A 13,684-nucleotide genomic window follows, 5' to 3' on the forward strand; every position below is an offset into this window, starting at 1 on the left:
AAGATTATGACATAATGTGCAGTGAATGTCTATATTTTTTATTTTCTTCATTTAAATCCTTTGATAATGACGACATTCACACAGTATCTGTAGTAGTAGTAGAAGTAAACTTAAAGCTGTCGCTGTGCAAGAGTCAAAAAAGAAATGTAATTGTAAGAAAATAAACTTCCGTCTCCTCTGGAAGTTTTGGGTTTAGGAAACAAAACCACTCACGTTTAGTAAAAGAGTGTGAGTGGACATCATAAAAAGTGTCTGTAGTCTTTGTGACGGCTACGTTTGGTTTTTGTACTGACGTATTAAAGCCTCGAGTTTGGCATTTTGGCAGTCGCCATCTTGACTTTTTGCAACCAGTGAATGGAAGTGACCATATTTGGACTGCAGAGGAGTGACGTAGAGACACCGTAAACAGCTCTGGTAGGGCATCGACCTGTCAATCACAGTAAGCCCGAGGTTGTTGGAGGGGGGGTGGGACGCTGGTCATGGGGTGTGGTGTATGAGGAGTGGGGAAGAGGGTGGAGGAGGCGGGGGGCAGCAATCTACAGGGGGTGCAGCCAAAGGAGGTTGCAGCAGCAGGGGGGACTGGATGGGGGGAGGGGTGGATAACTGATCAAATCTGTTAAAGAATAAGTTCAAGTCATTCACACACTTTTGGGCCCCTGTAGGCTGTTGGTTGGGCCCCTTGTAGCCAGACATCGCCTTGAGGCCCTTCCAGACCCCGCAGATGTTGTTCTGCTGCAGCTGATCCTCCATCTTTGTCCTGTAGATTTTTTTCCCTTCCCTGATCTTTCTCCTCAGCTCCCTCTGTAAAGTCTTCAGCTCCTCCTTGTTTCCTGATCTAAAGACCCTTTTCTTCTCCTTGAGGAGGGCCTTTATTTCAGGAGTGATCCATGGTTTACAGTTGGAAAAACACCGTACAGTCCTGGTGGGTACGGTGTTCTCCACACAGAAGTTTATGTAGTCTGTTGTGCAGTTAGTGAGAGAGAGTGTCCTCCCCATGGTCATCACTGAGTACTTCCCACACAATAGAGTCAAAACAGTCTTTCAGAGCCTCCTCGGCTTCCTCAGACCATCTTTTTAGTGTGCGGGTCACAGCTGGCTGCCTGCTGTATTGAAGAAGACTTGAAACTAGAGATTGAGACCATAAACTCATGTTTACAATGTTTAAATAAATCAAGAGAGAAGTAGAGTCATTTTCTCATAGACTTCTATACAATCAGAGGAGTCGCCCCCTGGTGGACACTAGAAATAATACAAGTTGTAGACACTTCTGCATTGGCTTCACGCTTCATAACTGGAGGTTTCCACCTGGTTTATGTTAACTTGACTTACTAACAACTCTCCTGACTAGCGAGTGACATGACTAGAGACTCACTTGAGTCAAGTGACTGATAACGCTCTTTCAAACAAACAAAGCTGTTTAGAGACATGACTTCATCTTTACACAATCAAACATAGCAGAAACTTATCTTAATTTCATTGCAGACAACTGATTTATTCATGTGCATGTAATTCTGTAGACATAATCTATGTATGTTCATTATTCTTCCAACTTAATTCATTCATTAATCTAAAATCAAGCACAACAAAGCTGAGTTTGCATTTTGGAAATTTGTACTATGACTCACCTTGTATCTCAGTCTTGTGAAACACTGTCACATGTTTGACTACAGTGGGAAGTTAATCTGTAGGAAAAGAGAAGAGAAACCACAGAAGAGGAGAGGCCAGATCCTGAGAGAGAACAAGTTATAACTAAACTTAATGGTCATTTTCATTTTTTCTTTTTGGCCGCAAATTTCATTTTCGCTGTGTTTGTTATAAATCAGCAGCATCTTAATGTGAATGCAGTCGTATTGATACTGACTTCATCTCACCGTCTCAGTTGAAAGGTACGTACTCACAACTCTTATTCACTTTCACTCCAGTTTTATTGAAAGTGCTCATGCAGATTGTTATTCCATCAGATTCCTGTTAAAAGTATACTTTTTAAAATTTAAATACTTGGATGACCTCAAGCAATCATATTTTCTGTGCACGCTCTGAAGGCAAACAACAAATGATATTACAGAATTTTGTTCAATCCTTTCAGATGATTTAAAATCTCCTTTATGTTAAAAGTAATGTTTGTACTAATTAAACAGGATTTTCATGTAAATGTCACATCTGACGAGACTCAACACTAGTAAATGTATTCAAGCACAAGTAAGCACAAATAATTAATCAGAGCGTACTTATGAATACTGATTTAAGAAGAGCGTCAAAAGGTTTTAAAAACTAACTTTGTTGGTCTACATAGTAAAACTAAATAAATGTCTCCTCAACAGGGAAAACAGACCATTATCAGAATGGATTCAATGGAAATTGATGACAACATTTATATAAATAAGAACCTCATAATGGAAGGTCTTGTTACCAAAGGTACAGTATCAACCTGAAAACATATGAACAAACTGAATATTAAGAATATTAGATACAACTAGTAAACTATGTTAACAAAGTGATACTAAACTGTTGATCAATTTGAATATTTATAGAATAATCTTTTTGTTATGAATGCCATTTGTGCTGCTTTGTATTAGTAGTTCATAAAAGCTTTTATATTTAGGTTTCCAGAAATCTACGAGTGTGAATCTGTGAGAAGTCACATATAACTGTTCTTGTGATTTTGTTTTAGAGGATTTTCAGAGAAGAAAGCAGCCCTCTAGATGTGTGACCGTGTGTCTGGGGTTACTGTGTGCTGTCCTGCTGGCTGGTAACATAGGACAGTTTATCTACTGTAAGTGATCTATTTGTTGTCACTGAAAGTAGGAATAATGAATAACGCAACTGTCAACATGTAATGTTTGAGAAACCAGCTGACAGGAATGAGCTTTTCAAAATCCAGTGATTTAAGAAATTATTTGAAATTCCTTTTTGGTTTCACAGATAAGATAATCTACCAGTTTCAAGGAGACCGACTGCAGGACGGTTATGATGCTTCAACTGCAGAGAGAAAACAGTTAGAGGCCAAACTGAGTAACCTGACTGAAGAAAGAGGCCAGCTGCAGCAGAGTTACACAGCTTTGACTACTGAAAGGGATGAGTTCAAGGACAGTTTCAACAATCTGACAAACGAGAACGACCAGCTACAAGCAAGTTATTACACCTTAAAACGAGAGAACGATCAGTTACAGACGAGCTATAACAACATGCAGAAGAGTCACAATAATCTGACCGCAACAAAAGACCAGCTACAGACCAATAACAGAAACCTGCAAAGAGAAAAAGATGAGTTACAGACTTTGTGTATTACGCTGAGAGAGAACAGAGATCAGTTACAGAGCAATTACTCTTCATTGAAGATCAACAAGGAACAGTTACAAGCAAGTTATAACACCTTAAAACAAGAGAGCAATCAGTTACAGACGAGCTATAACAACATGCAGAAGAGACTTGAGGAGCTACAGACTAATCACAATAATCTGACAGCAGCAAAAGACCAGCTACAGACCAATAACAGAAACCTGCAAAGAGAAAAAGATGAGTTACGGACTTTGTCTCTTACACTGAGAGAAAACACAGATCAGTTACAGAGCAATTGCTCTTCACTGAAGATCAACAAGGACCAGTTGCAAATAAGCTTCAATACAACGAGTACAAGTAAGGACGACCTGAGATGTTCATTATAAAAGTGTGATTGATTTATTGTTCTGTTATAGCAGTCTGTGTTATCTTTAGCCCTTTTGTGATATCTTGTTCCTCTTCATGATTCCAACTAGCAGACAGACCCTGTCAGACAGGCTGGAGTAAGTTTGAGATGAGCTGCTACTTTGTTTCAACTGAGAAGAAGAACTGGGAACACAGCAGAAGAGACTGCATCAGAAAAGGAGCAGATCTGGTCATCATAGACAGCAGGGCTGAACAGGTAAGAGGAAATGAAAGAAAGAATAGACTGGGAGAAATCAAAAAACATGTTGTTCACACAGGAGACTGCTAATAGTGCCGCATGCAGGACAAAACAATGTTGATTTATTTGTCACGTAACATCTATACTTACGTAACGTCACTTACGTAGATATTTTTTCCCAAACCACAACCTTATTTTTAAACCTAACTAAGTAGTTTTGTTGCTTAAATCTGTCTAAGTTGTTTCTTGTGAAGACGGAAGTTTATTTTGAAAAACTTCTGAAGTTGACTTGTGTTGCTGGACTTTTGAGGATCTGTTGCAGACACATGAATGAAGATAAAGAACAAACCAGAAGGACTGAGTGAAAGCTTGTGGGTTGTTTGTTTGTTTTTTCCATAACAAAAGTACAGTAAGTGAGAAATGTAATAATGTGGTGGAAAGTTTGGCATGTAGTAGAAACTAGAGAAGAAGAAACGTCTGTTATTGTGTTTAAATACATTTGCTGACATTTGTCAGGTGCTGTCACCAATAACATAAAAGTCAAAAACAATGAAACAGTGACTGAAATATTTTCTTGTTTTAATCGTTCCTGTCTTCTCTCTGTGCTACACTAACAGGCGTTTGTCAACGGGTTACTGACATCAGACCAAGAAGCCTGGATCGGTCTGACTGACAGTGTTAGAGAGGGGACTTGGAGGTGGGTGGATGGGACTCCAGTCACCACAACGTAAGCTTTAATGGCAGAGTGTATGGATTAAAATGTCTCATAGGATCATCATATTAGACGACTCAACAACTGGACGTGTTTCTAAATTAATCATATTTTCCTTTACTATAGTAGGAACTCTACATTGTTTTTATATTCCATTTCTTTCACTGTTTATACCCTTTTATTGTTAGACTACAGTTATACTAAGGATCAGAGGTACATTTACACTCATATGATGTTAAAGACAGAGGTAACCTGATGACAATCTTATGTGAACTGAACTCTAATTTCTGTCTAAATCTTTTGGGGTTTTTGATCCGTTATGAAACACTTCAGAAGTGGAAAATGTGGAGGAAGGTTTTCAATGCATTACATCAAGTACAACACATTCAGCTCAAAGATCTATCAGGAGGTGATTTGTTGTCAAACTGAGATATTAAACATTATCATGTGAATGTGTTTCACACATGCAGGAGTGGTGAAGGCGGCGCTTTAAAAAACTACATTCTGTTACTTCTTTGTAAATTTGACTTCAATCAAAAGCCATTTTGGGTTAAAATCTCCTCAGTCACAGTTTGGGTCAAAAACCAAAGATCAGAGCAGTTGAGAAACAAAAACTGTGTGCTGTAAAAAAACATTCATGTTTTCATTATCAGGTACTGGGAGGACGGACAGCCCAACAACTTAGGTCGGAACCAGGACTGTGTAGAAACTATGGAGAGGTCACCAGGAGTGGGAGAGTGGAACGATGAACGCTGTTCTTATACTCAGAAGTGTATCTGTGAGAAATGAGATCACATTTATTAATGCATTTAATGATGGCGTGTTGCTTTGAACTGTGGTTATATATCTATATATATATATATATATATATATATATAGATAGGATTTGGCTGTCTTGAGGCTTATCTATCTAATAATTGTTTATTTTTAGCTTTAATGATTTTAGAGAAGTAGATTTTTTGTATAAAAATGTTAGAATTTCAATGAATGTACTCTTTAGTTGATAATTAGGGTTTGATGTTTGGGAATATACATTTATTGATTGCAAAACAACATATTTAGCTATCAATGTATAAATACTTTACGATAGTTTTATTTGGCCGTTGGCACGGCCTTAGAAATGTTTGGATATTACGATCAGTTTGATTAGTTCATGTGTTTGAAAATGAATGTATATGACAAATAATGTCAAAGCACATACATAGAACCTTTGCATATGTTATTAATGATTTAATTCACTTTGTAATGATTACAAGCAACTGCACGCAAATAAAATTCCATCTTTGTATTTTCTGAAAACAAATCACTGTTTGTGTTTGAGGGCAAAATGAATCCCTTATTGAAAAAAACAATCTTCTCATTTTACTTGTTTATAGTAAATTCAATCAAAAGAACTAAAGAAAGATTATGACATAATGTGCTGTAAATGTCTTTATTTAGTTTTTTCACTTAAATCCTTTGATGATGATGACATTCACACAGTATCTGTAGTAGTAGAAGTAAACTTAAGGCTGTCGCTTTAGTTGTGCAAGAGTCAAAAAAGAAATGTAATTGTAAGAAAATAAACTTCCATCTTCTCTGTAAGTTTTGGGTTTCGGAAACAAAACCACTCACGTTTAGTGAAAGAGTGTGAGTGGACATCATAAAAAGTGGATGTAGTCTTTGTGACGGCTACGTTTGGTTTGTGGACTGACGTATTAAAGCCTCGAGTTTGGCATTTTGGCAGTCGCCATCTTGACTTTTTGCAACCAGTGAATGGAAGTGACCATATTTGGACTGCAGAGGAGTGACGTAGAGACACCGTAAACAGCTCTGGTAGGGCATCGACCTGTCAATCACAGTAAGCCCCGCCCTAAAGCATACCCTGCTTTATGGTCTGTTTGACTCTAAATGGACCATCATTTACTAAATGAACATCATGCTGTATTGAAGAAGACTTGAAACTAGAGATTGAGACCATAAACTCATGTTTACAATGTTTACTGAGGTAATAAATCAAGAGAGAAGTAGAGTCATTTTCTCATAGACTTCTATACAATCATACTTCCTTTTGCAACCAGCAGAGTCGCCCTGTTATGGCTATTAGAAATAATGCAAGTCTTGATAACTTGAGGTTGCCACCTGGTTTATGTTAACTTGACTTACTAACAACTGTCCCGACTAGCGAGTGACAAACGAGTAATGGGACAAATGACAATAACGACTGACATGACCAACAACTCTTGTGTGTATAGCGAATCACTGTGGTCATGTGACTAACGACACTAACAACTGGCGTGACTGTCAACGTTTATTTTTACTTTCACAAACCAAACAGCGGTCTCCTGGGCGAAAGTCCCGTGCTCGTTTGACACATCCATCTCTCCTAACAACCACACCTTTTTGGACTCTTTCACACTTTATACTACGTCAGTTGCTCTGAGCATGTAATGAGGACACGGGTGTGTTTACATTGGAGTTAATTAATAGTCCGGTGCATACATACGCTGTAGGGAGCCTCCTTGTCACTGTATTGGACGCATTTGGAGTGAGAATGGATTGGTTGTGAACATACACTTTTCAGCCTCCAGTTAAAAATATGTCATCTTTCTTGTTCCATCCCTTTACTGTTCTGTATACAAAGTACTTCAAAATGTTTAATATGTCCATTCAGTTTGCTACTGTCTTGCTATATACTGTAAAGTATAACCTCATTTATTTAAATATATTAAGTTACATGCAACACCCTTTTAACTGTTCTTGAAACCCTTTTTTCTGCTCTGTGAGTCTAACCAGACCAACATGTCTGGTTGAGGCTCCTTGATCTTTTATTTTTAGTCAGTCCCGGGGGGGAACCCCATCTCGCCACCCGACCACAGACGGTTTGGACCGGACTCATCTCTGTGGGGAATGAAAAGGCTAAGTCCAATTAAGGGTTGAGATGCCCCCATCAAGAGCAGCCGCACTCAATGCAACCGCCACCACACCCAAAAGGAGCCACATGCCAGAGCATGGTGTCTCTGCCCGCTAAATGCATCTGCCCTGTAAACTGCTCACATGTTAGTGATTCTAAAACGTGCTGCGTCTTCTTCTGCCGCCGCGTTACGTAACATTTAGTCTGCTGTGGCTGCAGAGTGCGTTGTCAGCGCCCGCTACGTGTCAGTGCATTATTGTCATCAGTTGCAGCAGGGTGACGAGCGGAGGTGGACGCGGTAGGAGCAACGCCTGCATGATATGATGCAATCCAAGGCAACACTTCTGCAATAACTGCTATCCATCCGACTTTATTGTATTCAGTGTGTGTTGTTCTTCAACAGAGAGGCACTGATTTAACTCCTTGAGTTTTATGCATTTTTCAAATTTTTTTATAAAATTAATTTTGCCACTTTAATAATTTATTCTACCCAGTTTTAAATTTCCAATCACCTTTCTCTGTGGATATATATTTCTAATCAGGGGGAATATCAGGATAAAACAACTGACATTGTTGCTCCCGAGCATGAAGCGTGAGCGTTCAGTCCGACCTTTTGTTACACATTGTTTAATCTTGTACTTTACACATGGTATGCAGGAAAAGCGTACCTGTTTCCTCGCAAAGACATATACGTGTTTTTTCCAATTCCAATGTTTCTTCTCACCTGTCGGTCGGTGAAAAGCTTCACAGTGGTGTGTGTCATCATGCACTTACACATCGGGGGTTGTTTGTTCATGCAATTAATTTGCACCTGTTGTTTTTTTCCTGAGTACTTCCAGAAGAGTGACAAGCACAAAAGGTTTCAGCTCAAGCCCTTTTATGAGTGTGCAGGCTTGATATCAAAATGCACCCTGATTGCTGTGTGAGTACATAGCAAAAAAAGAAAGGGAATGTTTCCAGTTAACAGAAGCCCATTTTACCAAGGGGAGTAGGCCAGGAGGTGTTCACAGATTTGTCTAAACTAGATTATTATTACCTGTTTATGACATCTGCGTCTTGAACCAAATAAAGGCTACTTGAGGAACCAGGTAAAAGATAAATCATTTGATCAACCAGCTGTTCTCAAAATGTCCCCATGATGCAAAACACCAAATCTACTCCACTGCAGCCTCAACCCGTTTCTTCAGTGGTGAATATGATATCTGTGCATTTTCTGTTTAATCCTAAATAGAAAAAGACATCTTCATAAAGCTTGTATTCTAATATTTTAAGAAATCTTCATGTTCTATAACATTACAGTACCATTTAGCTAAGAGAAATCTGCTTCCTTACATTAGTAATCAACTCCATTGCAAACACACGTCATACACAACAATGGATTTCACCAGTATCATGTATTTATTACAGAGTGGTATGGTAAATAATTCATATTCAAATAGTGTATATATGTGCTTTGTAGTAGATGTTTATTTTCATACATATTAATTAATCAAACAGATTTGCAATAATTTCTAAAGCTAGATAGAGTATTGAGACAAATCCCTTATCGTACAACCAATAAATTAATATTCCTTTACATCAAACTCTAATCATCAGCTAACTTTTATATTTATGAACATCTTAACAATGTCTTTTTTTTTGTATAAAATCTTTAATGCCAAAAAAAAAAATTAAACATACTATGATTTGGTTGTCTGCAACAAAAATTGTGATGATTCTGATAGAAATGTATAGAAAAGGGTTGGGCCACCCAAATTACAAAGTAAAAAAAAGTGGTGACAGCAATAAAAATAAAAACCACGAGGACTACTTTCCGTCCGAGAAACAGTCCTATAAAAACTGACAAGGTTTTCTTTTGGTTAGACAGAATAATATAGATTGTTTCTGATAAAAGATGTTGCTCTTGCCTTTTTTCAGTGTTGTTAACACCACAAATGCAAATGTTTTGATCATCATTGTATTGGAGTGGAGGCGACCATCTCAGAGATAAACATCTCAAAACGTTCTACATTGCGAGGTTTGGAAATATGTTAGATTGTAATTTGGGTGAACTGACCCTTCAACAGTATCAAAAAAAGGCTGACATCCAATATTTTTGTTGTTGTCTACAAATCCCACGAAAAGACCAAAACCAAGGTGTTGATCAGTTTCTCAGCATTTTCAGACTTATTTTGAGGCACTCAGCTCCAAGTCCATGGTTCCTACTGAAGATGAAAATCTTAAAACAAAAACAAAAAAAAGACACAAATATACTATCATTAAAAAATCCCTCTTAAATGTTCTCAAGCAGTTTTTAGCAAATGTTACTTAAACTGGAGTAAGTTGTGAATTTGTTGGGGACTATTTCCAGCTGCGGATTAATACACAATTGGAAAAAATGGAATGAGATTCATGGATTATGTTAATAATAAGATAACATTGAAGATATATATTACAACCACCATCCAAAGCCACACACCATCATGTAAATCATTGTGATCTTATTGCTCGCAGATAAAGATCTGATCAAAATGACAGCCTTCATCGTTCCACTCTCCCACTCCCGATGACCTCTGCACAGTTTCTCCACAGTCCTGGTTCCCATCGTAGCTGTTGGGCTGGCCAGCCTGCCAGTACCTGATCATGGAGACATTCATTTTATCCAAACTGGGATTGTAACCCAATTTTTGGACCCAATTGCCTATAGTATTTGGAGTCCTCATGTGGTCATGTAATTATTTTTAAATGACTCCATCGCCACCACTACATGTTTTGAAACATATTCACACATGATGATGCTTAATATCTCAGTGTGACAGCATATCAGCTTTTGATGGACCTTTCAGCTGAATGTGCTGTATTTTTTGACAAAATGCGTTGAAAAGCTTCCTAGAAAACCACAATTTTCTACTTCTGCATTATTTCATGAAGGATCAAAACCTAAACAGATTTTGACAAAATAAGAGTTCAGTTTATATAAGACTGTTATCAGGTTACCTCTGGCTTCAACATGATACAAGTTTAAAATCACTACTGATCCTTGATATGAATTGCTTAATAACTGTCGGTAATATTAGTCCTGTATGAATTGTGCTTCAGTTTCATTTTCTGTTTTACGAGTTATTGACTTGCTTCCAAAACTACAATAAGAGGATATGAATAGTGAAAAAATGGAATCTAAAAACAATGCAGAGTTCCTACTATAGTAAAAGAAAAGATGAATAATTAAGAAACACGTCTAATTGTTGTGTCGTCTAATATGATGATCCTATGAGACATTTTAATCCATACACTCTGCCATTAAAGCTTACGTTGTGGTGAGTGGAGTCCCATCCACCCACATCCAAGTCCCCTCTTTAATACTGTCAGTCAGACCGATCCAGGCGTTTAGGCCTGATGTCAGTAACCGGTTGACAAACGCCTGTTAGTGTAGCACAGAGAGAAGACAGGAACAATTAAAAACCTAAATATGTTGATAAATTCTTTCAGTCAAAGACTTTAATTCTCCTAACACACGCTGATATCTCTCACAGTTTCTTCTTTATCTTAATTTCTTCGTCACCTGCTCAGCCCTGCTGTTTATGACGACCAGATCTGCTCCCTCGGCGTTGCAGGCGTCCCTGCTTGCCGTCCAGTTCTTCTTCTCGGTTGAAACAATGTAACAGTTGTCACTGAACTTCCTCCAGCCTGTCTTACAGGTCATATCTGTACATTGAAAACATGGAGAGGGACAGAATATCACAACAAAATGACGAGGAATACAAAAACACTGATCAGGACTGCATACTTTTTGGAGAAACATCTTACTTCTTACTTGAACCGCCATCCTCACCATCTTGTCCTTGAACTGTTTGGCTATCTCAACGCAATCTTTTGACAAACCAAAGTAGTTTTGCTGCAGCAGGTCTTTCTCTTTAGTCAGGTTACTCAGTCTGACCTCTAGTTGATCCCTTTCAGTGTTGTCTGCTGGACGGCTGGCATCTGTGAAATGAAAAGTTATTTAAAATATTTACTTAGATTTGTATGATGAAAAGACTATAATTTCTGTCTGTTAATTATGTTGTATGTTTATCTACAACATCACCTGGTTTCTCAAACATTAAATGCCGGTTGTCAGTTAATAAATAAATCATTTGTGATTAAAATGATTAAAACAAATCACTTACGGTAGATAAACTGTCCAATGTTAGCAGCCAACAGGACAGCACACAATAATCCAAAACACATCACACATCTAGAGGGCTGCTTTCTTCTCCCAAAATCCACCAAATCAAAAGGCAAAGTCTTTTTCCTTCCAGCTGCATTGAAGGACGTGTCGGTGTCTGTGAGTGCCGGTGTTACATCGTTAGGAACAAGAGACAAATGAAACAAAGTTACATGTAATGGACAGACAGCGAGTCATTGGTTAGCGGGTATTGACGAGTAAGGACCAATCCACGATCTAACTGGACCTTTGAAGGTCTCAACGAAATGACAATTATAATAAACAGATATGCAACAGCTAATATATTTTGTACAAAAAATGTGCCTGGATCACATTTTCTGTTAACATATTGAAAAAATGTTAATAAACCTAAATTGATACTGAACGTATGTAGGTCTGTAAGTATTAACCGACAACGTATTTAACTTGCTTTCTGAAGCAATATCCGATCTTGCAAACATAACGTATTTAAGGTTAGGGAAAGATTATAGTCTTGTTTAATTAATACAGAAAACGTCTGCAGTGACTCAAATCGCCAAAGACAACGTTCAACCCTGAACCAGGATCTTGTCATAACCTTTAACAAAGTGCTTCTGTTGCGAAAATCAAACCACAGACGGGAGTCTGGATGCAAAGTTCTGCATTTTGTACACCAACCATCCGTAGACAAATATGGTGATGCATTCACTCAAATAAAGGTTAGTTTTAAAAAAGCACATTGCTTACATATTTATTTAGTTTGACTTAATATTCTTAATATTCTGTCTGTGTGTTTTCAGGTTGATACCGTACCTTGGCTAATGAGGCCTTCCATTGTGAGGTTCTTATCTATAAATGTGTCGTCCTCCATTTCCATGAAAACCATTCTGATGATGGTCTGTTTTCCTGTTGAGGAGACACTTATAGATGTTTGCAAAGCCACAAATAAACTATCACACAGACATAAAAAGTTAGTCTTGACGTCATTTAACACTCTTTTTAAGTCAGTATTCATAAGTACGCTCCAATTAATTATTTGTGCTCACTTGTGCTTGACTAAATGTTATATTCACAAGTGATGAGTCTAGTCAGAGGTGACATTTACATTGAAATCCTGTTTAATTAGTACAAACATTGCAGCTAATATAAGGAAGACTTTAAATCATTGTTAAGGATTGAGCCAAAAGCTATAATCCCCATTTGTGATTGGCCTCTGGAGCGTGCACAGATATTAAGATTGCTTGAGGTAATCTATGTATTTAAATTTCAATGAGGTAATAATAATCTGCACAAGGACTTTAAATTAAACTGGAGTGAAAGTGAATAAGAGTTGTAATCACTTACCTTGTATCTGAGAAGGTGAGACGAAGTCAGTATCAATACGACTGCATTCACATTAATAAGATGCTGCTGATTTATAACAAACATACCGAAAATGAAAGTTAATGCAGCGTTATACATCGTGCAGAGAACAGGATGTTCTTTTTGCCCATGTCATCAAAATGTTTGACTCTGTCTGGTCTGGGGGAAAAAATATCTATACAGATGAACCGCATGTCGACATTCTCAGTTCAGATTCCAGCTAAGTTTCAGCCAAAATGCTGAAAGGAAACTGGAATTTACCAGAAGAAATGCATTATCACAAGCTCCAGACATCGGTCATCATCTCTGGTTTTTTCTTCCCTTTTTCTAGCAGTTCAACTTCCCACGGAGGTCTAATGCGTTACAGGCCCGGGCTTCAATAAGCCATATCGCACTGACCACCTTTCTACATATATTGGTCCAGAACAAAATGTCCAAATTGGACAAACACATGATCAACCTGCTTGAGGCTGTTTTAAGGCTCCCTAAAGTCATCAGGGTTCGTCCTCTGGGGACTATGACAGTGTTATTTCACCCTGGACCAAAGCGAGGGACCGTCAAGACCGACGTTGTCATCCCTAGAGCCGTGCATTGCATTTCATACACGCAAGATATTACACCTAACAATCAGACTGCAACAAAAGATCGTTGCAGAAATGTCATGGTCCTCAG

General features: G+C 38.0%; 2 protein-coding genes across 5 annotated transcripts; one reads left to right on the forward strand and one right to left on the reverse strand.

Annotated features, from left to right (window-relative positions):
* The first annotated feature begins 1,728 nt into the window (after window positions 1-1,728).
* Window positions 1,729-6,115, forward strand: LOC306701774 (uncharacterized protein). 4 transcript variants are annotated; one of them, XM_079167180.1, is made up of 7 exons: window positions 1,729-1,886; window positions 2,322-2,415; window positions 2,672-2,773; window positions 2,923-3,636; window positions 3,756-3,901; window positions 4,501-4,610; window positions 5,249-6,115. In XM_079167180.1, the coding sequence occupies exons 2-7, from the start codon at window positions 2,343-2,345 to the stop codon at window positions 5,382-5,384; spliced, it is 1,281 nt and encodes a 426-aa protein (XP_079023306.1). In that variant the 5' UTR covers window positions 1,729-1,886; window positions 2,322-2,342; the 3' UTR covers window positions 5,385-6,115. The 4 variants fall into 4 exon arrangements, 3 of the variants coding, with proteins under 3 accessions (XP_079023306.1, XP_079023308.1, XP_079023307.1); XM_079167182.1 differs by having other exon boundaries at window positions 4,501-4,580; XM_079167181.1 differs by having other exon boundaries at window positions 3,759-3,901.
* Window positions 6,116-8,895: 2,780 nt separating this feature from the next.
* Window positions 8,896-13,018, reverse strand: LOC306701851 (CD209 antigen-like protein D). The gene is made up of 7 exons (XM_079167271.1): window positions 12,995-13,018; window positions 12,464-12,556; window positions 11,634-11,789; window positions 11,275-11,448; window positions 11,030-11,172; window positions 10,779-10,888; window positions 8,896-10,104 (listed from the first exon to the last, which is right to left on the reverse strand). The coding sequence occupies exons 2-7, from the start codon at window positions 12,534-12,536 to the stop codon at window positions 9,969-9,971; spliced, it is 792 nt and encodes a 263-aa protein (XP_079023397.1). The 5' UTR covers window positions 12,537-12,556; window positions 12,995-13,018; the 3' UTR covers window positions 8,896-9,968.
* Between the last annotated feature and the right edge of the window lie 666 nt (window positions 13,019-13,684).

The sequence above is a fragment of the Pholis gunnellus genome (assembly GCF_910591455.1).
Source record: "Pholis gunnellus genome assembly, chromosome: 10".
NCBI lineage: Eukaryota > Metazoa > Chordata > Actinopteri > Perciformes > Pholidae > Pholis > Pholis gunnellus.